Source organism: Vicia villosa, linkage group LG3 (assembly GCF_029867415.1).
Source record: "Vicia villosa cultivar HV-30 ecotype Madison, WI linkage group LG3, Vvil1.0, whole genome shotgun sequence".
Classification (NCBI taxonomy): domain Eukaryota; kingdom Viridiplantae; phylum Streptophyta; class Magnoliopsida; order Fabales; family Fabaceae; genus Vicia; species Vicia villosa.
Window position 1 is genome coordinate 59,451,092 of NC_081182.1, and position 24,753 is coordinate 59,475,844.

At 34.8% G+C, this 24,753-nt stretch overlaps 2 protein-coding genes and 3 long non-coding RNA genes across 5 annotated transcripts; 2 read left to right on the plus strand and 3 right to left on the minus strand.

The window, feature by feature from the left end:
- The first annotated feature begins 1,176 nt into the window (after positions 1 to 1,176).
- Positions 1,177 to 3,444, plus strand: LOC131661599 (serine/arginine-rich SC35-like splicing factor SCL30A). Its single transcript, XM_058931193.1, has 5 exons — positions 1,177 to 1,400; positions 1,491 to 1,568; positions 2,114 to 2,275; positions 2,572 to 2,712; positions 2,987 to 3,444. The coding sequence occupies exons 1-5, from the start codon at positions 1,243 to 1,245 to the stop codon at positions 3,186 to 3,188; spliced, it is 741 nt and encodes a 246-aa protein (XP_058787176.1). The 5' UTR covers positions 1,177 to 1,242; the 3' UTR covers positions 3,189 to 3,444.
- Positions 3,445 to 4,300: 856 nt separating this feature from the next.
- LOC131661600 (uncharacterized) lies at positions 4,301 to 17,261 on the plus strand. Its single transcript, XR_009301197.1, has 3 exons — positions 4,301 to 4,628; positions 4,728 to 4,794; positions 16,727 to 17,261. It is a non-coding gene; the product is annotated as an uncharacterized LOC131661600 (long non-coding RNA).
- Positions 13,877 to 15,538, minus strand: LOC131661598 (transcription repressor MYB5-like). Its single transcript, XM_058931192.1, has 2 exons — positions 14,957 to 15,538; positions 13,877 to 14,822 (listed from the first exon to the last, which is right to left on the minus strand). The coding sequence occupies exons 1-2, from the start codon at positions 15,313 to 15,315 to the stop codon at positions 14,168 to 14,170; spliced, it is 1,014 nt and encodes a 337-aa protein (XP_058787175.1). The 5' UTR covers positions 15,316 to 15,538; the 3' UTR covers positions 13,877 to 14,167.
- A 1,517-nt stretch (positions 17,262 to 18,778) lies between the features above and the next one.
- Positions 18,779 to 19,300, minus strand: LOC131655870 (uncharacterized). The gene is made up of 3 exons (XR_009299909.1): positions 19,219 to 19,300; positions 19,032 to 19,127; positions 18,779 to 18,946 (listed from the first exon to the last, which is right to left on the minus strand). It is a non-coding gene; the product is annotated as an uncharacterized LOC131655870 (long non-coding RNA).
- Positions 19,301 to 21,145: 1,845 nt separating this feature from the next.
- On the minus strand, positions 21,146 to 22,429 carry LOC131655871 (uncharacterized). Its single transcript, XR_009299910.1, has 3 exons — positions 21,738 to 22,429; positions 21,335 to 21,643; positions 21,146 to 21,254 (listed from the first exon to the last, which is right to left on the minus strand). It is a non-coding gene; the product is annotated as an uncharacterized LOC131655871 (long non-coding RNA).
- Positions 22,430 to 24,753: the final 2,324 nt, after the last annotated feature.

The following is a 24,753-nucleotide window of genomic DNA, read 5'->3' on the forward strand; positions in this document are numbered from 1 at the left end:
GTCATATGGCTCTCCTGGATAACTCTCTAATGGAGCATCTGGAACGACCTCCTCCTGGACTTCAGGGGCTTCAAGGTCAACAGAGGTATCAGGATCCTTAGGTTCTGCTGAATCAAATGCGCGAGATGTTTGTGAGAGTCGGCTTTGAGAATAAGACAGTCGGGATTCAAAGTAGATAGAGCATCGAATGATTTATTAGTAACTCGTGGCCTCGTGCTCCTCGATGTGACCCTCTCATGTTTTACCAACGTATTTTGGGACACACGCCCGAGCCTAATACAACCAATGTTGTCTTCAGACATTGCACCCACGGTATAATCAGAGACAAATATAAACAACGTGTATGGAAAAATTCCACAAAATCACCTAATTTTTTGACTAAGTCCAATCCAGAGATGCATCTCTGAAAATAGTTCAGAGCAAATCCAATGATGCATCTCTGGACAAACATTCGATGGTCTCTCATGGCAGCCACCCATTTTGCCTTAATAGTTCCCAAAAACCTTACCGCATGTTGTTCTAACCTACGAAATTCGTTTACACTACTATTCAAAGTGCCAAAAATAGCTAAGGTATCCTAAAAAACTAACTACAAATCAAAACATAATAAAAAAAATAAAATTCGAAAAACTTACCAATTGCATTTGATTGATGAGAAGGAAATGCTTCGATGTTATGAGATTCTGAAAATGAGGAGAAAGAGCTTCATTGATGCTTCAATGCAACGAAGAAATGCTTTAATGGTTGGGAGAGGGGAGGTGAAATGTTTATTTAGAGCTTTTTTATAGAAATGAAGAAGGAGGAAGAGGGAAGAGTTCTGGCACGAGTTAAGAAACAAAAACGTCTGAAGATGCATCTCCGAATCACCTACAAATTTATGAATAAATGGTATTTACAGAGATGTATCTTTAGACACAATTTTTATACATACGGTGATGCATTTCAGAATTAAATTTTGACGTAAAAGAGACGCTTCTTTAATTTTATCTAAAAAATCGTAAAAATAAATGTGTCCGAAGATGCAACTATGGGAATTTTCATGGTGGTGGGAGAGCAATTCCCTCGTTGAAATTTGAAAATATGAAGAGAGTGGGTAAATGGGCCCCAAAGTTGGAACTAGCTTAATGAATAATTGGGCCGGGTCGGAGCAACATAAAATGAATCTGACATACTACTACTTGATCGGCGGTAACCCTAGAATAGAAGAGAGAGAAAGAAAGAATTTGAAGAAAAGTATCGAAGATGAGAGGAAGAAGCTACACTCCATCGCCTCCACCCCGTTACAGCCGAAGAGGAGGCGGAGGAGGAGGTCGCAGTCCAAGTCCCCGTCGCCGGTACGCCCCCCGTGAAAGTGATCTACCCACCAGTCTTCTTGTTCGCAACCTCCGCCATGACTGTAGGCAAGTTTCTTCTCGTTTTTCATCAAATCTTCCATTTTTTTTCGTTTTTTTATCGAGAATCAACAATTGAAATTGTTTTTCATCTTTCAGGCCTGAAGATCTTCGCAGACCTTTCGGTCAATTTGGTCCTCTCAAAGACATTTATCTTCCTAAAGATTATTACACTGGGTGAGTCACTATTATAAATCATCAATTTTTTTCTTCAATTAAAATAACTCGATTGTGTTTTTTGTGCCGGAAATTTTCCTTTTTTTCATTGTTTGCTTTCAAAAATTCAAAATTTTATCTAGGGCTATAGTTATATTATTGGGGCTTTTTTAATTTATCAGTGATTTAGGTTTTATCAGTGTGATTTAGAGTATTGAAGACAAAGTTTGTTAGGTTTTTATCAGTGATTTAGAGTATTGAAGACATGTATCAAGTAAGTAGAAGATGTTATTGATAATGAAGATTTCAAGCAACTTGACTTTGATTACATTATGAAGATCTTCCAACTCTTGAAGATTTGATCTTAAATTCAAACAAAGGTCAGCAGCCTAGTGCTTGCTAGCTTGATTGCTTTATTATACTGTCCATATCATTGACGGACTGTTACGATAACTTCTTAGGAGCAAACTTTTATTCCCTGCACGTGGTTTTCTCGTATCGATTTTGGATACTCACTGTTTTAATGATGTTTTGGATTTTTTTGCGTTTATTCCCCTTTTTTACAGACAGCCCCGTGGGTTTGGGTTTATCCAATTTGTGGATCCTGCTGATGCTGCCGATGCTAAATATCATATGGATGGTCAAGTTCTTCTTGGTAGGGAGCTGACTGTTGTTTTTGCTGAGGAGAATCGAAAGAAGCCAACTGAGATGAGGGTCCGGGAGAGAAGGTAAGATTTGCATCTTCATTTACATTCTCGATATTGGGGTTGGCTTTGAATGAATCAATTTGGGATCATTTCTCATAAATACGCATTGATTAGTATATTAGTTATATTATATACCTGTTGCATATAAATGATATAGGAAGGATTTGAACAGACTGTTTAAATGCTATAGGTTGTATTTGAACCTCGTAGTTCAGACTGTATATAATGACAACTACTATACCATCATGAACTTGTTAAGAGCTATGAGGTGAGGTGAAATTCTGATGGTATACTTTTTTATGTTTATATTTTCATAGTGGGCGGTATTCTGATCGAAGGAGGTCTCCCCCGCGTTATTCTCGTTCACCTCGCTATTCCCGGTCTCCACCTCGTCATAGAACCCACTCTCGCAGTCGTGATTATGATTCCCCTCCTCCTAAAAGAAGGGAATATTCAAGGTATTCTCTTGTGGCCACTTAGTTACATTTCATTTTAATTGCATGTGTTTCTATTTAATTCAAATTATTTCATATGTCATTTCTTTTATTTTGGTTCTTATTTACTGCTTACATTAAAATGTCGTTGTAGTTTAAGCCGGTACAATCTGCTTGGCAGTATGTTTTACTTGGTGACTTGAGCTATAAGTTTGGATGGATTTGTTCTAGCCAAAAGATTTTGCTGGTGTCTGTGTTCATGTTTCTGACTATAAGGCCTTTGATATCTGTTTTGTAGATCGCTATCACCTGAGGATAGGAGGCAAAGTAGAGAAAGATCACACCACAGCAGAGAGAGGTCATACTCACGCTCTCCACCCAACAATGGGGTTGCAAGAAGCCGTAGTCCGAGTCCAGAGAAAGGTCCAGTCCTGAGCAGAAGTCCAAGTCCAAACCGTGATGCCAGGGAGTCAGCCCGCAGTAGATCCCCCAGTCAGTGACAATGGAAGAGAATCCTTAGACAATTAGATGCTTGGTTTTGTTTGAGTATTCAGCAAACACTTGCATGTGTTGGTTTCTACTCTTTCTGATACAATGGATTAAGATTTTAATTTGTTGTTTCATGTATCAGGGTTGTTTGTTGCTTGACTTGGAAATTGTATTAGTGCTATTGGTGGATGTTGTTTTGAAATTTGTTACAATGTTTCATCTAGTTTTAGTAGGATATATATTGGTATGGGATTTTTTGTATCCGCACCTGATTTTGGTGTTTGATTGTCTTGTCCTTTGTGATGAAGAAAAAATAGCTGTGGGTTTGAGTAGCATTTGACCCTTCATAAAAGCTGCGAAAATAAGCCGTTCAATTGAATTTGATTGCATTGATAAGACTAGTAACTTTTAAGTGAATAACTTGATAAATTGGCTTTAGTTAATTTTTGGCTTAAATAGTTTGTTAGTCCGTGTAATTTAGTGAGTTTTTGATTTTGGTCTATATTTAAGCTTATTTAAGTGAATAAACCTGATTTTGGTTTAAATAGTTAGGGATCAAAATCATAACTTGCTAACTTATTGGGAACAATAGCCTATTCAAGTTTTTTTTTTTGAAATAGATATGAACTAGGACTATCTCAACTTAATTTACTCTCATTTGACGCCAAGTTTTCTTTGGGTTGAAATTATTTTAATTGATTCTTATTTTTTCTTCGGGTTGAAACTATTTTAATGGATTATTTTGTCAATATTTATTCACTATGAAATTTTAGATTATGAAAGGTACCCAAATCCATCTCTCGAGTTTGATAGGGAAAATCTATTTTGATACTTATTCCTATTTTACAAATTAATTAGATTACTCAAACCCATTGAAGGTTCAATTTTTTATCTTCGTTGAAGATTGGGATAGAGAACATTTTTTATCTTCGTTGAAGATTGGGATAGAGAACGGGGAAAATTATGCCTAGTTGAACCTGGTAATAGAATTAAGGATGTTGGTTGAAAAACTATATTACAAACTGAATAGTCAAATATTAGAAAAGTTGGTGGGGATTTTGGCATTGTTATTAAATCTTAATATTCAAAAAGAAAATTGTTGTGACAAATGGATACCTACTTGTATGATCGATATCGTGTGCAAAGAAGGATGTTGGTACTAATTTCTGTTAGTGATTTTATAGACTTTGTGACAAGGAACGTTGGGTTGGTTGGTCCGAGAACGTTTGGTTGGTCTTTCACTGCCGTGGTTAATGAATCTTACATTCCTAGTTTTGAGACTACCAAATCTAACGGTCAAATCTCACATTACATATTTTCTTGCTTTCTTTTTTTTCTATTCTTTTCGGATTACTACACCAACTCAAACTAACTAACTATCTATTCTTGCTGACACTTGCTCTGCCTCTACCAGTGAAATGAGTTTCTCTCTCAACCAGATACATACACAGGTACCATTTCTTCCTATGTTACACATGAGTATGATTGAATTATCTTATATTTCCATGATGCTACTTAACTGAAATTGCTTAATATTTTGAAATTTTCAGAAACTATGGACCTTTGAGTTTGGTGCTGAGACATGAAAATGAAGGTGTAAGCCAAAAGAGATGAAAGGTACATAACATTTCAATATTAGACGTATTTTAATTTGGAATCAATGTTTGGTTCTTTAATATAGTTTCATTAGTTGGGGTATGACTAATCATGTAACCTCATAGTTAAGGATTTTGGCGTTTTTATTGTTTCTTCAATTTCGGATAATGGAACTAAATAGTTTAAGAAATGAAATGTGTCTTAGAAATTAACATTAGTACACTTTTTGTTCATAGGGCCTTAAGCAAAAAAAACTCAAAGAAATACGTCAAAAATAGCATTAGAAACGTTCATTTTCGAAAAATAACTTTTGGAGAGATTTCTTCTAATGATCAGAAAAATGGGTTAAAATAATTCTAATTTTTTTAATTCCCGAAAGTTTATGAAGTTAGTCTAACAGTCTGATAAAATAATTATACAATAATATATAACTGGAAAGTCTTATAAAGTACCAGAAATATGTACTTTACTTGGGTACAAACAGTGGCGGAGTCAGGAATTATAGACAGTCTGGGCAAAAAGTTTACCCCATTAATTATTCTTCTGTTTTAATTTTTACACCCTATTTTTTTATTAATTTTGTCCATAATTTTGTCTAAAAATCGACTATTAAGTCAGAGGAGTACAAAGAAAATAGGGGTTGAGTCCGGGCTAACTGGGCTCTAGAACCGCCCCTGGGTACAAAGATGATTATGTATGAATAAAAATTGAGTGATTTTATTATTTAATAATTTTGATTACTTTCTCTCTCTATTTTTTTTTTTGAAATCAAACATTAGTGCTCTTCAAAACAGTTATTTTAACCATTCATATATATTCCAATTATATTAAAGTGATCAAAGTCGTCAAATAGTAAAATCACTCGACCAATCTATTCTCGATTAGTATTCAATCGATCAAGTGAAAGAAAATTTCATCAAAGATCATCACAGACCTGCGAAACACTAAAAATATTAAATAAATTGTTGACATTAATCAAATCAATTAGTATATTAAAAATTAATTAAGATTTAATTTTTCAACTAATTAGATTAGATGATTGAGCCTATAAATAAAAATATAATATACATTTTTTAAATATTTTTTTCAATTTTTTTAATATGTTACCACATGAGTATTAGTATTCATGTTTTATATCTTTTTAATGAATATGAATTTTGACACACTCATCTCATAATTCTCAATATGATAATAGAGGAAGAGGATATCTAACTTTAGTGCGAGAACTGTAACCTGACTTTCCTTCTATCTCACTCTGAAAATGTATTCTATCTCCTTCTCTCATGTTTTTCACTCCTTTTTTTCATCTTTTTTTCACTTCTCTCTCCTAAAAATTGCCTAAAGTTAGAGGAAGGTAGAATATTTAAAGTTAGAAGATCTACTTCCGATAATAGAACCATGATTAGAATAGTCAATTTGATAAATATAACAATGTAACAACAAGGACGCTCATAATTGTGAAAAAAATAATCAAATTCCTTCCTACGTTTTTTTATTGTTGAAATTACATTTAATGATTTGAACTCTTTTTTTTCTTTTTTTTCGTGGTCATTAGATTAATCCAATAACTTAGATAAATCGAATGAATCTAAGGAACTATCAAACTAGAGAGGATTCAGATCCACAAAAGAATGACACTGATACTCATGGATAAACTACGCTTAGGTTATAAAGATATTCTAATTATAGTTGAAATGAAACCAATTAGACATGAGTTGTTAGACACAAACTTTCTAACTAAATAAACCTTTAAGAAATGATTGTGTCTATATATTATTTTCGAGACACTTTTTTGAGTTTTTTGTTTGAGTTCAACTAAACAAAAATGTATGTGTTTTTTGAAGTTAATTGCATGACATGAACATTTTAAAGTTTTTGTAGAATTTGTGAGAAACATATAATGTGTGACAAGCAACCCCTTTAGTTTTATAGTACGAATTTATGAACTATTTCTGTTTTTCGGTACGATGTAGTAATTAAAAAAATCAAACATAACTGTTGGATTTGGGGGAGTTATAAGGAACATTGATACATAGTGTAAGACTAGATACTTTTGTGAGAGACACACCACTTATCTTAATGTGATAGGTGAATGGGTTCTCAAGTCACCAAATTCTTATCCAATGTGAGACTATTTTCTCAATTACTCACACTTGCATTATTATTCTGACACTTTCTCTCAAGTGTGAGTCCACAATGCTCCTCCTCACACTTGTACCGCCGTTGACACCTGACAACGGGACACCTCTTCTTGGGAATTTCGATACTAAGTTGGTCCCTTTATTGAATCTAAGACTCGTGATACCATTTGTTGGGGCTACTCGGGGGGGGGGGGGGGGGGGGGGGGGGGGGGGGGGGGGGGGGGGGGGGGGGGGGGGGGGGGGGGGGGAGGTAAACACCTTGTGCCGCCGTTGACACCTGACAACAGGACACCTCTTCTTGGACATTTCAATACTAAGCCGGATATACGCGAGAGATATTTTAAAAATATATATTAAAAATGTGCATTCTTATAGAAAGTTAAGTATATACGACGTTGACAAATGGTGCCATGGATATTATGTTGGCTAAATTTTGGATGAGCTATAAGTGGAACATCCATATTAAGTTAAGAGAAACAATATAAAGGAAAGAGATATTACCTCTTCACCTAAAATTTTAAGACAGTGATTAATTAAGTATACGAATCTTGTAAAATATTAAACTTCCACTTATCCAAACAACGTGATACTTCTAACTCACACTTATATCACAACATTTTTTTCCAAGTAAATGTTTCAAATCCAAGGCTTTACATTATGTATTTATATGTTGTTTAATGGACAAAATTTTAAATGTGAGGGAAGGTGTTACCTAGAATCCAGATTATGATTATCGAAACTTCATAAGCAACAAATGGGATGTGTTTGATTCGCAAATAAATAAAAATAATATACGGAAATTTGTAGGCCTTAGATTCTTCACTAACCCCAAGATTAACACACTTCTCACTTTTTTCATAAAGTTTCTTCCTATGAGTGTCAAGTACATGAGTATGAGTCACACTACCAAACACTCTAAAGGGATGCACTAGAGGCTTGGATCCACTCCAAGTTTTCTCAGGAGTCATATTCTTTATTGTAAGGGTATGACTTTGGTTCATGACATAGGTGGTTCATTTCAATGCATCAGGCCAGAAATATTTGGGAACACTTCTTCATGACAAAATACTCTTGACCATGTTCATGAGTGTTCTATTTTTCTCTTAGATACTCCAATTTTTTTATGGAGCATATTTTATAGTTGGTTCTCTTCCTCTATAAATTCTAAGACATTGAATCAAAAACTAGATTCTCTTTCAACCAATGCCTTGAATACTTTGAAAATATAAAAAACACTCGACTTTTATTTCAAAAAGTAAATCCATGTTTCCCTGCTAAAGTCATCTTTAAAGGTGAAAATAAATATGTTTCCTTCAATTGATTCAGGTTTGATTGACCTACAAATATCAGAATGTAAAAGCTCTAGTTTCACACTAGCTCTCCAAACTACTTGTTTTGAAATAGGATCCATGTGTGGCTTACAAGAAATCAATGCACCTTTTTCCATTTGGTTTGACAAACACTTCACCATTTCTTTCTTCACTAGTGTGTTAGACCCTTCCATATCCGAGATGCCACAATTGAGATGTCATTTTCTTGGTTATATGAATACATTGGCATGATAATTAGCACATGGATGTCATATATTCTATTTTGAGAAATTTTAGTGGTTAGAATCAAGCCTTTCTTTTCATGAAAGATTTAACAAGTGTCATGTTTGAACACAATAGTAAGATTCTTCTGCTCTAGTTGTCTAACGCTGAAAAGGTTATTTCTCAAACCAAGTAGTATACATCACTGGTCACATGTGTTCTTCCACGAATGCATAGTTTCACATTCCTTTCCCTATAACAAACATCTTGGAGTTATCTCTTAATTTGTCAGTTTTTCTAAATTTTTCGTCAAACTCGAAGAGACAAGCGTTAGTTCTAACCAAGTAGTTGTTGCATCCAAAGTCTAGATACCATACTTCTTTTTAGCATACATTCTTGATTCACTTTTTGCCATCAAGATCATCTTTCTTATCATTTAATTAAGCATAATTCTCATTGTCCTCGCATTTAGGGCACTCACTTTGATATTCATTTAACTTATGACACTTTTATCATTCTACAAATTCTCTGTTTTGTATACCTTTTCCACGACCTGGAACAGTAAATCTTCCTCTGCCTCTCCCAGCTTCTCTTCATGCATTGGAGATTTTTCAATCCCCGTTCTTCAATGAAGTCTCTTTGACCCTTCATTCTTTGTTCATACACAAGCAAGTTATTTTGTAATTCGTCAATGGAAAGGGTTTCCACATCATTTTTTATAGTTGCAACTTTGGTTCTATATGGGTAATTGCCACATTACAATGCTCCATTTCAAACTTCTTCGATATCTAAAGTGTAAACCTCCTTTGATGCATGAGCCGACCCCTTTTGGGCTTGTGAAACTCAATGCGAAGGAAATACATCATGAGAACAAGGCCGGTCATCTCAAACTAGCAGTTTGAATTTAATAATGCAACCTTCATTATTGTCTGTAATAATTAAATCACCAACATAGAAACATAGAATGACCACTCCTTTACTCGTATGCTTCTTCACATACACACCATCCTTCCCTAATCTATAAAACTTGGATTCCTGATTTTTCACAACAAAACCAAGTGGTTGTGCCACATACACTTCCTCATCTAATGAACCATTCAAAAACACATATTTGACATCTATTTGGCAGATAGACCATTGTTGTTATTCACAATTCCAATAACTAGCCTTATGGTTTCAATTCTAGCCAATGGTGCAAATACTTCTTTAAAGTTTATGCCTTCTTTTTACAAAAAATCACTTTGCCACTAATCAAGTCTTGTGCTTAATTACTTCACCTTTGAGATTTTCCTTCACTATGTACACTCACCTTTCACCAATTGACTTATTTCCTTGAGGTAGATTAACTAGTTTCCATGTCTTATTTTTCTTAATTGATTCTAGCTCCTTCTTTATTGACATATCCATTTTGGATCACTCAAGACCTCCTACATTTTTATCGATTCTGATTCAACCATGAGTGAAAAATGAACAAGATCACCATTATCATTTACTTCACTTCATTATCCACGTACAACTCACAATCTTGCAATATTGCAAGCATGCCTCTTTGCCTTGTTGATCTTCTCACATTTTTCTCACCTTGGACTTCATCGGCTGCAATTTTCGGCCCTCCTAAACTGTAGGACTTTCAACATTGTTGTAACCGATTACTACATGCTGCTAGTTCCTCAATTAATCAAAAATCACATCCCTACTGATTATGGTGCTAAATTATACAAATAAATAAAATTTACAGTCTAATTTAACATTATACTAGTACTTAATTGACAATGTAAAAATAATTTACTATATGAGTGTACCGTTCTTTTTATTTATTTTATAATATTGTGATGCAGATCTACAAATGTCGTTGACTGCTTCAACACGGAAGAATTCATTGACGTGACCTCTACTTAATGCAACACGTACACTATCAAAACAAATTAACAAGCGACAAAGAGAAGAATTCTTCTATACAAAAACTCAAGAGTCAAGAGTACGGCAATTCTCAACGATGCAATCGTTTGCTTTCTCTATTTATTTTATGATCTCATAAGGTAAACTAGCATACTATTACTCTCTGGCTTGGGGAAATTATTTGAAGCATGCACGCGTATATACAGAAAAAGATGAGGTATCATAATAAAAATTGAGAAAATGAAACAAAACAAGAAATAAAGCAAAGAAGTACTACGAAAATACAAAATAGGTTTATTTATATAGCATTTTCTCATTTTATTTATTTTTAAATTTTTATTGGTTAATTTTATTGTTTATCATGTTTGACTTTTATTGATAACTATTTATTCAATGAACAAGTTAATAATATAGAAACTAACAACTTAAACAAAAATGAAAATAGATATTTAGTAGAAGAATTTAAAAAATATAGACGAAGTTGATAACTCAGACATTGATGAAAATACAAAGAGTGAATTATTAATAAAAGAGTTTGATAGTATAGATATTGCTAAACATATATATGATTGAAGTAAGAGGACAACTATTAGTACAAATTTAAACGATTTATTAGTGGAAAAAATTCAATTAAAATTATTTATGTAAATTTTCTAAAGATGAATTCTTAGGACATATTTTTTTAAGTGTTACAACTTATATATACAATATTTAAATTATTGTCACAAACACGTTAGAAAATTTGTACTAAAAGTGTTTAAACTTTGAAATTTTAAACTTCACAACTAAGACCCTTGGATATATTTCTTTCTATATTTCCTATGTTGCTTTTATTGATGCTCACTTAAAGTACAATTGGATATATTTCCTAAAACACGAGTCTGAAATGTTTCATGCCTTCAAATTATTTCTCAAGTTTATTCAAACTCAATTCAATACTATCATTAAAACCTTGCAATCAAATAATGGGAGAAAGTTTAGGCCTTTCACCAAATATTTAACTTAGTTAGGTATCTCTCATAAGCTCACATGTAGTCCACACACATCTCACCAAAATGGTATAGTTGAACGAAAATATAGGCATATTGTGAAAATGAGTCTCACCTTGTTGTCTCATGCTTCTCTTCCACTTCAATATTGATTCTTCAATTCATGTCATCAATAGGTTACCTACTCGAGTCTTGCCCACTTTCAGACACCTTTCCATGCTTTGTATCGCAAGTATCCTATATATGACACATTAAAGTGTTTGGTTGCTCTTGCTTTCCGTATACTCGTCCCTACAACAAACATAAGTTGGAATTTAAGAGTCGAGAGTGCGTATAGCATTTACCTCAACAAGGGGGCTACAAATGCTTGAGAAAACAAGACAATGTCTACATTTCCAAAGACGTTATCTTTCATTAACATCTATTCCCATATCCTTCCTTGTTTCCCTCTGATGCTTTTGTACCTTGTGATCAAGCTTGAACCTCTGAGTCCATTCCTTGTTCCTTAGTACATCTGAACAAAGCCCATTTGTTAATATGTCCTAGTCCATTGGGTTATAGATCTCTCTTAGTGCCAGTTAATGATATATCGTCCCACACTCGAGTTCATCACCTATCAGCCCTCAGATTCAACCTAACTCTTTACAGGATCCTACCATGAATCCCTCAATTGAGTCTGTGTCTCCAGTTATCCCATATCCCTCTCCTCCTCATATTCACCAATTTGATGATGACCCTATGTTAACTCGTGCAAAAATTGGTCACTCCAAGCCAAAGGCTATACTTACTCATGTTGAACCTATTTCAGTCAAGCAAGCTCTCTCTAATCCACATTGGCTACAGGCTATGAAACTTAAGTATGAAGCTCTTCCGACTAATCATACATGGACATTGGCCACTCTCACACCTCATAGAAAATTAGTGGGATGCAAGTGGATCCTGATGGTCAACGAGAATCCCATTACGACTATGAACGAAGGTCAAAGAGAATCATATTTTATCATTCTTTTTCTTGGAGGGGATAGGATTAAAGGTGGTCTTATTATGATCTGACACTTTGCGGTTTGATCTAATTAAAAATTTTGAAACAGTTCTTTTTTCAAGTACGTCAATAAATGAAGAGGACTTTGAAGATAAGAGCATTTTCACGTCATGAAAATGATATTTTGGTAGGTCTTCGACTTACTCATGCACTATCTCTAATTGGCTTCAGAACTTTATTCTTTGCTTGAGCCAATAGTGATCTGAGTGGTTTCAACCCCGCTCTCTGGGTGGAGTGTTCCCTTTTTTGTCCTTGTTAAGGATATTGTTATGTTAATGGTGATACTTCTGATCGGTTTTAACCCGTTGTTCTTTGGTGGTGGTGTGATTGTTTGTATTTGCTTTTTCGTCTTTTTTGACCTTGTTGTTTGTATTTCGAAGGCCTCGTAAGGGGTATTCCTACCCTTTGTTATTTTTAATATTCAAGCAGAAACCAAATATTACTATAAAAGAAACAAATTTTGCAAAAAGTACAAAAGAAACAAAAAGCATCAGAAGTGTTCAAGAGGAACAAATCTGGCAAAATTAAGGACAAAAACGACACACAGAAAAACAACAAACTTGCCAAAAAAATAAAAAACACAAGACAACCTGACCAACCACTCGAGCAACCCAAAAAGATTTAGACACACCAAAACTCCTAGGAAGCAAGCTGAAGGAAGGAAAGCACGACCACATGTATAAAGTACAATTCAAAGGGGGGTAGTTGAACTCCCACCACAATCTTACATGCCTAACTACTTGAGCAAGTCTCTCAGACAACCAGAGAAACAACATCAAATAATGAAGCATGAACATGAACCCAGTTCCAAGTCAAACTGACAATCGAGGACATTCAGTGAGTAATCGACAAGCTTTCCCGACTAAAAATAAATTTATCCCGCATTTTCCAAATAGCTCAGATCACATAATGCCATATTGAGATCAAGCCTAAAGACGCCTTTTTCTATGACCCAAATTTTGAAACAACTCAAACACCCCTAAAATCAACGAAGGTAAAAGATCCTTCTTTGTTGTTTTATTGTTTTTGTTGAATTTGTTATATCTCTTATGGTTTGTTATTCTTTTATATACATATACAATATTTTCCCTTCAAAAGAATCGTGAAGATATAGCTAACCCATATTCTAACACCTAAAAATCTTATATCATACATGAAGTGCAAAATCAAAGGTAATAAATAGATATTTAACAAACCCTTTATAAAAACCACAATAAACACATACGATAATTCTAAGGTCACAACACCAAAGAGTTAAGAGTCCTTCACATAAAATAATCGATAGTAAAAATTGAATCCTTAATTTTTTGAAAAATAAATCAACTTCTTATCAAATGAATCAATCATCATTATATACTTATGAGTTTATTAACTATATATCGACATGTATATTGATAGTATATATAAATAAACTTTACAGATAGTTTACTATACTTTGCTCCATTATGTTGATTACAAAAATTAAATATTACAACCTGAAATGAGTTAGTATAAAATGTTATTCAATCTTTGAAAATTATCAGTATATATACTGAATTGGTTTCTATGTATAATTAACTAATAGCAAGAACAAACTGAGAATGCAACCATGCATGAAATAACGATCCCATACAATATTTAACACACATGTAGTAGTAATACAATGCATGATAAAATACACACACATAATATATTTATATATAATTAATTCCCAGCTGGTAACTGAGAGTTTGATTTGATGAACACATGCACTAATAATATATATTATAGTTATATATAAATATAGATAGATTATTGAGAGAAATGAAAATACTATGCATCATGAATCTGTCCCGTCTTGGGTGAGTCGTCATGGTTTTTGTTGGAAATAAGAGTAGACATATTGATGAGTGGCGATTCCCACAAAGACGGTGGTGCAGTAGACAAGATCAAAGGATCATTCTCTGATCGGTGTGTAGCATAAGCATCTTCGTTGATCAATGAATCAAGAAATGAAGTAAACACATCATCACAACATACACTACTGTCATCGTAATCCCCTTTGTTGTTGTTGTTGTTAAGCAGATGATAATCCATTGCAGAAACATCACTAATTAAGCTATCACAATTAGCACCATTAAACTCCTGATCCTGAGCTTGTTGTTGTTGCTGTTGGAGTGGATAATGATTATTATCATTATGATATTGAGCTAAGTGATGATCATCAGATGAGGGATTATGATCAGATTCATTGTTAGTCATAGTAATAATTGGATGATGATCAGGAGAAGCGGAAGATGTAAAAGGAGTAGTTTGGTGATTAATATTTGGGATTATTGAAGATGAAGAAGAAGGATTATTATCAAGAGGTTTGTGTGTTCTGGGATCAATTCCTTGATTAATGAGTTTCTTACTGAGATGTGTGTTCCAATAATTCTTAATCTCATTATCAGTTCTTCCTGGAATTCTTCCCGCTATCAATGACCACCTGAATATATATAAATTGTTCTATTGATTAATTATCTCTTTGATTAGATTAGATCTATCAATTTATGGGAATAACTAAGAAGTTAGAACCCTAAATATTAATGGAAATGAAACCCTAATTGAGAAAAACTCTACCTGTTCCCAAGAAGACGGTGGAGACGGAGAATGAGATCTTCTTCATCAGGTGCGATCTGGCCGCGTTTAACAGACGGACGAAGATAATTCATCCAACGGAGGCGACAGCTTTTGCCGCATCGGAGAAGGCCAGCTCGTTTGGGGAGAGTTCTCCAGCGACCTTCACCTTCTATCTTAATGTAATCCGATAACACTTGGTCTTCTTCTGCTGTCCACGGTCCTCTCTTCAACCCTACTTTACTGCAACACGGAGTTGTTGCGGCAGTAGTACTGCTGCTCCCATTGTTACTATTATTCTTCTGGTTCTTCCTTGAATTTGTTGATGCTGATTTGGCGGTTGATGACGAAGGATTTCTCATTGATCTGGATTTGAATCCCAATTTCTATATCGATGATCCTTACGGATGATATTTTGTTGAAGATTTAGTATCTGCAACTCGAGGTTTAGTTAATAACACTCTCTCTCTCTTATCCCGATGATTTTAATTTTCTTTCATTGCTTTGTAACACAAACAAACAACCTTCACTAACATCCACGCGCCAACCCTCCACTCTAAGATCCACGTCTCTCTCTATGTATACTAGTACTATCTCACTCTACCAGCCGCACCTTTTTATTCCTTTGTCTTTTCTTTACTTTTTCTTATGCAAGACTTGTTTTTTCTTTATTATTTTTTGACTTAATTGTTTTTTATTAAAATATAATATAATGTCAACTTATTTTTGTATATTTGATATTTTTAATTAATTTAAATTTTGATTTGGTATTTATTTTGAGTATCTTATTCAATAAAATTTAAAGAATAATACGCAGCTCTTCAATTTAAATATAAATAATACTAATATTTCATTTTTGTTCTTTTTAGCTGAGTATAACGGTTTGTGTTCCGTTAGCTTTTTTGCGTAGACAACCAAACTGTCCAATCACGGAGTTTGTTTTACTAGTAACAGCGAAGAACATCAAGTCGTGACCATGACACATTGGCCAAGTCAGGTCACCAAATAGTAAAATGTTTTATTTCAACCAAAAAAATAAAAATCTTATAGTCTTTTTACTTGTCACATTTTAATTTTTTATACATATCTTTCTAATTTATAATTTTTCTTTTATCTATAATTTTTTTTTTAATTTTGAATCATTTCAATATATTTTTTCTATCTCATAATAATTAGTTAAGAATAATTTTGACAAAACTATAATAATTACTATATTAAAATTTGAAAATGACGATTAAATTAAAATAATTTTTTTTCAGAAAAATAACATTTATAAAGGACGGAGAGAGAGTAAGAGTTTATTTAATTTTTAGAAAACAAGTAAAAATAAAAAAGTATTGAGATTAAAACAGTAATTAAATTTTTGTCTGTTTTAAAGTGGGCATGTAGTATTTAATGAAGGCTGGGTAAAAATAAATAAACTGAGTACTAGCTAGGTGGCTTAACCGACTTGCATTAAATAGATTAGATGTTGGAATTTAGAGTACAAGTAATGAAGATGAATAATGTGTTTACTAATATCTCAAAATATATTAGTAAAGATTTTTTTCACAAGGGAAGAAATAGTTGGATTCAAATTCAACCAACATATGGAAGAAACATTCCAAAACATGAAGGTTGGTTGAGACGAGGTGGCTGTGTTTGTGTTTGGTAGTTCCTACAAATTTGAACTGTTACCGATTCACCTCTGTTTTGTATATTCCTTACGTGCACTTGCATTGCATGTATGAATTACTCGACTTGTCTTGATTTGCTTCTCCTTGTTTTGTGCAGGCGTGACATGGATATTTTGGGCCCAGCAACTCATTACCTGACAAATTTTGTATGAAGAATTTGGCATTTGTATTATTGAGACTGGAGCTAGCTAATGGGTTTAGCCGTACATATGAACAAAATTATTATCCGCTCAAAAAAACATAACAATGACTGACATGTCGGTCATAGGTTCAATAATATAACCATTCTATTTGTAATTCAAGTGGAACTCATTAATGAAAAACATTTTCAGACACACATAAAAACACTGAAAGATGGGTTAGGGTGTGATCGTGAGGACTTATTCCATAATGATGTCGTTATGTTTAATAATTTTTTAAGAGATCCGCTAAGGTGAGACATCTAATTTCGCTTGTATTATGTTGTTTACTTTGGATGGTCTGGCTAATGTAGGTGGAGTGATTATTAGAATAAAAGCCATTTCTTAAGGGTGGTTTATTTGTAAACAAGCTACAAGGATAGGGTATAAACTTTTCAACTGGAGTTCATATCCTCCAACATGTTCCTAGACTTCTTAATTATGGATTCTTTCATGTATCCAACATGTTCCTAGACTTCTTAATTATGGATTCTTTCATGTATAGGTCTTTTAGGGTTGGTCTAGTGGCAAACGTTTGGATTAGATGAGTATCCTGTATCCTCCTTTCAAAGTTTTATGTTTTATGTTATGTACTAATAATCTATGTGTTCGACCAGTTTATATAAAGTTGTATTCATAGTCACACGGTTCATAATTCCCTTTGGCACAGTACGTGGTACAAATTCGAGTATGCGATTTGCGACTCTCAAAAAATTCGATACGTATGGGGTATATAGAGTCGGTACGCTAATTAAATTCGTGATATGTTAAATGTGAGATATTGGATCAAACTCTAGTATGGTCGAAGGGTAGCTTCTTGATTCGACAGTTCGACAGAGTTAAGCATGAAGTCGAAGGTTGTTCACATGCTGATGTCGAAGTGTGCATGTTGTAGTCGAAGATGGGTCTAGCATGCAGATGTCGAAGATGCTAGGGTTGTTAGCATGTTAAATTAGGTTTTAGTGTTTAAACCCTAATTTTGTATTAAGTTGGCTTGTGTAATGGGCCTTGCTGAAAAAGCCCATTAGTTAGTATGTTAGGTTTTATTATAAATAGCATACTAGTCTCTCATCATTGTAAGCTGCAAATCCTAAAATAGGGTGAGAGAGGTTATTTGTTATTCTTGTAATCTTGTTTTAAGAGAAAGTGAAAGAATAGCAGTTATAACAAATTATTGTGTTCCTCTTCTTCCTTGTCCTTTATTCTTCCCTTGCATTATACTTTGTTCTTGGTATTGAATTCACAACAAATTGGTGCGGTGAGCGTGGAGAAGATGCCTTCAACCACTACAACACGGAAGGGCTTTAAAAGCGCTTTTTATGGGCTTTAAAAGCGCTTAAAAGCGCTGTGAAAGGCAGCGCTGGCAAAGGTAACAAAAGCGCTTCAAAAAGCGCTCTGGTAGGCCCCCCCTATAAGAGCGCTTTTCTGAAAAAAGCGCTCTGGTAGGCCACCCTATAAGAGCGCTTTCCTGGAAAAAGCGCTCTGGTAGGCCACCCTTTAAGAGCGCTTTTTCCAGAAAAGCGCTCTGATAGCCCCCCTGTGAGAGTAAAAAAAAAAAAACGCAACATACGAAAGCGCTTTTGGAAAAGCGCTCTTATAGGGTGGGCTTTAAGAGCGCTTTTTCTGGAAAAAGCGCTCTGATAGCCCTCCTATAAGAGCGCTTTTCCAAAAGCGCTTTCGTATGTTGCGGTTTTTTTTTTATTTTTTATGCTTTTTTATTAATCTTTGGCAGCGCTTTTACAAAGAAGCGCTTTAGTAGGTGGACCTTTAAGAGCGCTTTTTAAAAGCGTTGTCGTTGCTAAATGAGGTATTTTAATGTGCAGCCTGTAATTTAATCCTCCCAGTCGACCTGTAATATTTTCGACCTGTAATATGTTTTCAACCTGTAATATTTTCGACCTGTAATTTATTTTCGACGATATTATTTCAGCCATCAGTAAGACAATATATATACTAATATAATACCATTATAATATCCAAAATTATATATATACATCATTACAACATCAATAATATTATAGTTCAAATCGACACAAATCCTACATGAAAAAGCGCTTAATATAAAATTGACACAAATCCTCTTTTATTTCTTCTAACTTAAGTCTCGGGTACCCAGCAGCACGGAATTCGTCAAGGTACTACAAAACAAAAACATAATATGAATGATACATTTAGTTAAATGTAATAAATTATATGAAATTATCTTAAGTTATAAATTCATACCGTGAGCGGAATCTCTAATTGATTTGCCTGAAGGATTTCTTTCATAAACCTCAATACAAAGTATCCGCAATCGTAACTGTTTCGCTGTTGCGGACACTACATAGAAAAACAAATAAGATTCTATAGTTGTCTTGTTTTATCAAGTAGCATAAATATATTATAAGCAAAATTGTGAAAAATAATGTACCTGCACTTGGATCCAAGTAATGTTGTTAGATTTAGTTCGGGATACCTGTGCGTCCCGTTGACTTCGGAACACTTGTATTGATCTAATTAACAAATATATAAAAGCATATGTTTAGATCAATCCCACAAATAAGTAAATATATAAATATACACGAATATATATTTAGAACGATCCCACTTACAAATCAACGATGTCCTTCATAGCCGGATAATTGGTCCATTCACCATTTACCGAATTCAGATAATACACGACTTCCCTTATAGGGTTGATAGCAAGCAGCAACCAGTGTGCTCTATAAATTAAAACAATAGGTTATATGAAAATTTTGCTATACACAAAAGAAACAGAGATTAGATGAACAAAGAATGAGAAACTAACCCTACTGGTCGGGTATTATACGCCCAAAGATGCAGACTTTCTGTATTGCCGGTAGACATGAATCTATCGACTAAGCGCTGTCTAACTGATTCCGGTTCCGAAGCAATTGCCATTCCGCTGCAATGGGCGGAAGACACGAAACGGAATCTGTTAGACAATGGATTCCCGCGCAACACTCTGTCATACAGCAACCTTAAATAAAAACATAATAAACATTAGATTATTTTCATTGAAATGTGTAAATAAATTATATTGTGGGACTAATTAAATAATATATCGGATGAGTGAATATTACCGGATGTATGAGTGCATGTTAGTGACGCCTAGTTGATCATGCCTAAAAATCTCCTCCAAGTCATCAATTGTAATAAGTGACTTGAATTCAATACCGAAGACACTTTCATCCATATCGATTTCACGTAAAGCACCATCCTTCATATCAGACATATCAACCATTGTTGCGAGCGTCGACCGGTATCGAGGCACAAAAGCACCGCCTTTTTTTCCCGCTGGCTTCGGAGGACCAGTGGGTGGTACGGTACGAACTTGCTGCGTCACTTGTTGTGACTCCCGAGCGGATGCCTAAAAATCATATAAGTTAGGTAAAATATAAAATCATGCAGATTTAGATTCAGATTAATTATTAACACTTTAAATGTACCTCTTTTAGTGATGCAACGGACTCCTCCTCCTGTAAAATCCCTTTACCCTTAATTGCGGGTTTTATAGGAGCAGTCTAAAATTAAAATGTAAAAAATAATTAATAAACGGTTTAGAATTGACATTCGAAAACTAAATGATTCATAATCGTTTTCAATATACCTCATCACTAATGGTAATGAGCTCCGAGGGCCATGCAACAAATGATCCTATTGCATCTCGCAGCAATGTCGTCTCTGAGACCATGTCAGGTACCGGTAGCATCGCATCATGATCTACTACAACATCCACCGATACTTTTAGGTGTCCATCCGGGAGCGGTCTATGGTGAAGTAAATCTCCCAAAGTGTTGTGCACTTTTCCCTTGCCAACTAGTCGATAATTCGGTTCCGATAAGTATAGTTGGCAAGATGAAATGCCCTAAACCAATAGTAAATATAAAGTCATTATCATTAATAAAATAGAACAATTTAAAAGGTAAAAAAATTATAATTACCTCGGGAAATTTCCTTTGATAGTTGATACTAGCCTTATCACTAGTTTCTTTCACCGATGAAGTGTTGCACTTTTCTCTCATATACATCTCTTTATCTCTTTGCAATTCAGAGACTTGTGCTTGCAATTCCTGCAACTTTTGCAACACTTCTTCATTGGTAGGATTTCTTCTCCTAGGACTCTTGTAAAAAGAGGTTGGAGTCACACCATGACCCTTACCCCTCACCCGACCGGGATACTCAGGAGCATCTAGTGCTCTACTAAGTACGCTCCCCTCATCGGTGGATGCCGATTGCGACAAGGTCTCCTGTAATTCATTTACATTAAAAATCCATTTATATATTAAAAAACATTTGATTTAATTAAAGACACAGTATTATACTTACATATTCAGTAAAAACTCTCTGAACTTCGGGATCGACAGCTTGATTCTTGCCCACACGAGCTTCCCTCCACAACACATGTACAGGAAGTGAGGTTTCCTCACTTTTAGTCTCCTCTAACTATGCATTGACACGAATGATAAAATCGTCAAATAAAACACATTTAGACAATTAATTAAAATGCATTTCTATTTACTTACAAGTTTATCCTCTAAGCGTGCATATCCCATACGCCCTTTTTTGTATGGATACGCGGGTTTGGATGCTCTCGCGCTATTCGTGGCACTCCTTTTCCGAAAATCTTCATCTCTTTGATTTACAAACTCAGTCCAATCTTTTTCACCAATGAAGATCTCATACTTTTTTGGCCGTCCCGGTGCCTCTTCAAGAAAGTTTCCATCTTTATCCTTAAGATAGGTGTTTGTCAAAAAAGCTTTCCACCCTCTATATCTTTTGCCGGCCAAACTAAGTATGTAGCGTCTACGATCATCTGGTATCTCAAAAGTCCTCTGCAAAAAAACATACGCATAGTGTGTTAGTATAAGTAATTTAAACAATTTATCGTCAAGATAATAACAACAATTAACCATATATGATATATACCTGAAGCTCGTCCCAAATCGCTTTTTTTTTCGCATCCAACTATTCGCTTTTCAGATTCCATTTAGCTGTGGAGACCGGAATATGCATACGAACAAGTGTACCAATATAGCTTGTCAACTTTGCAGAATTAGGACCAATTGCTTGTTTATCAGAATTCCAATCCAAACGGTATACTAATCCTTGGTCTCTATGTCGAACGATTCCCTTCATAATGGTGATGCCTCGTGCAACTTCTTTTGCTTCAGTATCAGGTGGAGCATTTGTATCCGTGGCATCTCTTTCTTGAGCATCTCTTTCTTGTGAGTTTTCTTGTGAGTTTTCTTTAGGAGCATCTCCATCCGGAGCCATTGAACCTGTATCAAACAAACTAAAGCACATTAGTACACTATTAATAAGCTAACAATCTATACAAGTCAAATGGAAGTCAAACCATGCATGTACAAGTGTATCGGAAACGAAATCGGTACAAATCAAAATAAGCGTCAAAAAAGAAAGTTGTCGGAATTGAACGAAATTTACATGGCTATGGTAAAACGTCCCCACGGACTCAAAAATAAAGTCGGTTTTCCGAAATTCAGACCCTAAGCCCGACTTTTGATTACGGGCAGAAGCAAAACCGATAAAAAACAGTCCCGAAATGTAAAGATAAGTGCATGAGCAGCTCCAGAATCGTCAAAATAGTATAGTTACATGTAAAGAAGTCGACAAACGGATACATGGTTCAAAAGTTATGTACAAAACGAGAATATGCACCAAAATTGAATAAGTACTATACTATTGATTAAAACAATCGGTACAAATTGAATAAAACAAATTAGTCGGAATATGTATACTATTACCTTTATCACTAACGTCTCTTTCTTTTCTTGGTAGGATTGTGTTCTACGCGTCTCTTAACAACGCGGACGGTTGGATTGATCCAAATACCCTCATTATGATCATTTCTAGTACAAGATTCATTCTCATTTTGATCGTTTCTTGTACAAGATTCAATGCCAACACCAATATCACCTTGATCTTCAATGTTTTCATCAACTATTTTGTTAGATAAAAGCACTATAGACCATTTCGTACTTGTCGGATCATTGACATAGAACACTTGTTTAGCTTGAGAGGCTAGAATGAAAGGCTCATCTTTGTACCCTACCCTATTGAGATCCACTTGCAAAAATCCTGACTTATCCATTCGTATGCCACTATTATTTTCAACCCACTTGCAACCAAATACAGGAATCTGAAACTTCACGTAATCAAACACCAAAATGCGCTCGATAACCCCAAAATATGACAAATTTGCAAATTTCGGATTTAAGTCATTCGCACTTGATATGTGCATTGCTTCAGCTACCAAGGTAACACCACTATTTTGCATAGTACTTTTATCATCCTGTTCTTTGGTATAAAATGTGTATCCATTAATAGCGTATGCGCTATAAGAAAGCACAATTACAGTTGGACCATAGGCTAAACATCTCAACCTTTCTGTTACTGAAGCAGGATCTGAACGATACTTTGAATAAATATGATCCCTAAACCACGGTATGAAACTTCGATTGTGCTCTCGTACTATCCAGTTCTCATTTCTATTTGGATTTAAATTTCGGAGAACAACCTTGTGCATTTCAACATACGGCTCAACCTCAATCTCATTGTGCAGAACATACAAGTGCGCTTGATCCCGTTCGACCATTGATACTGTCACAACTTTATTTCCAATTAGCCTTTTTCCTTCTTTTTTTTCGACAATATGAGATTTGGGGAGTCCAATTGATTGAACATTTGACAGATATTCAGTACAAAACTCAACCGCTTCTTCAACAACGTATCGTTCGGCAATACAACCCTCCGGTCGACTTCTGTTTTTCACGTACCCTTTTAATATTTTCATATAACGTTCAGCAGGGTACATCCATCTCATATAAGCTGGTCCGCACAATTGTGTCTCTTTCACAAGATGAACGACTAGATGAACCATTATGTCAAAAAACGAGGGAGGAAAATACATTTCAAGATCACATAAAGTAACAACTATCTCTTTTTGCAATGTTGGTAAGATCGCGGGATCGACCACCTTACTGCAAATTGACCTGAAGAAGAAACACAGCTTAGTTATTGTGCTTCTTACTTTTTCTGGCAGAATAGAACGTATACCTATTGGTAAAAAATGTTCCATTATAACATGAGAATCATGCGTCTTCAAACTCTTTAACTTGAGGTCTTTCATGGACACAAGTCTTCTAATATCTGAAGAGTAGCCTTCTGGAACTTTAACTTCACTGAGGAACTTACACAATGTTTTCTTCTCCTTTCTAGATAGAGTGTAAACAGCAGGTGGCAGATATGTTCGTCTTCCTTTCGTCACGGGTCCCAATTCAGTTCTCATCCCCATGTTTACCATGTCCTTCCTTATGTTAAGACCATCCTTAGACTTTCCTTGTATATTGAGTAACGTACCTATGACGCTGTGAAATACATTTTTTTCAATATGCATAACATCCAGGAAATGTCTTACGTACAACGACTTCCAATATGGAAGTTCAAAAAAAATGGACTTCTTCTTCCACCCACCCTTGACAAGTGAATGTGCAAAAGGCTTGCCAAACTGAGTGCTCACATCTTTCACCTTTTCAAAAATTTGATCACCTGACAAAAAAGGCGGGGCTGTACCATGTTCGGCCTTTCCGTTGAATGCTTTTCTCCACCCACGGTAGTGATGATTAGAATTTAAGAATCTACGATGGCCGAGAAAGACATTCTTCTGACAAAGCTCCAATCGTGTCGTATCGGTTTCATCTTCACAAACGGGACACGCCTTTTGACCTTTATTGCTGTACCCGGATAGATTTCCGTATGCTGGAAAATCATTAATTGTTCCAAACAACATCGCCCTCAAGTTGAAACTTTCCTTCCTATACCCATCGTAAACCTCCACACCGTTGTCCCACAAAAACTTTAAATCTTCGATTAACGGTGCCAAGTATACGTCTATGTCATTCCCTGGTTGTTTAGGCCCAGA

What these genes read in the sequence shown, in the direction of transcription:
- LOC131661598 (XM_058931192.1), bottom strand. Translation starts at nt 15,315, where the DNA reads ATGAGAAATCCTTCGTCATCAACCGCCAAATCAGCATCAACAAATTCA. An exon ending in CACCGTCTTCTTGGGAACAG is followed by an intron (nt 14,823 to 14,956) that starts GTAGAGTTTTTC and finishes ATATATATTCAG; the next exon opens with GTGGTCATTGATAGCGGGAA.
- LOC131661599 (XM_058931193.1), top strand. Translation starts at nt 1,243, where the DNA reads ATGAGAGGAAGAAGCTACACTCCATCGCCTCCACCCCGTTACAGCCGA. An exon ending in AACCTCCGCCATGACTGTAG is followed by an intron (nt 1,401 to 1,490) that starts GCAAGTTTCTTC and finishes TTCATCTTTCAG; the next exon opens with GCCTGAAGATCTTCGCAGAC. An exon ending in ATGAGGGTCCGGGAGAGAAG is followed by an intron (nt 2,276 to 2,571) that starts GTAAGATTTGCA and finishes ATATTTTCATAG; the next exon opens with TGGGCGGTATTCTGATCGAA.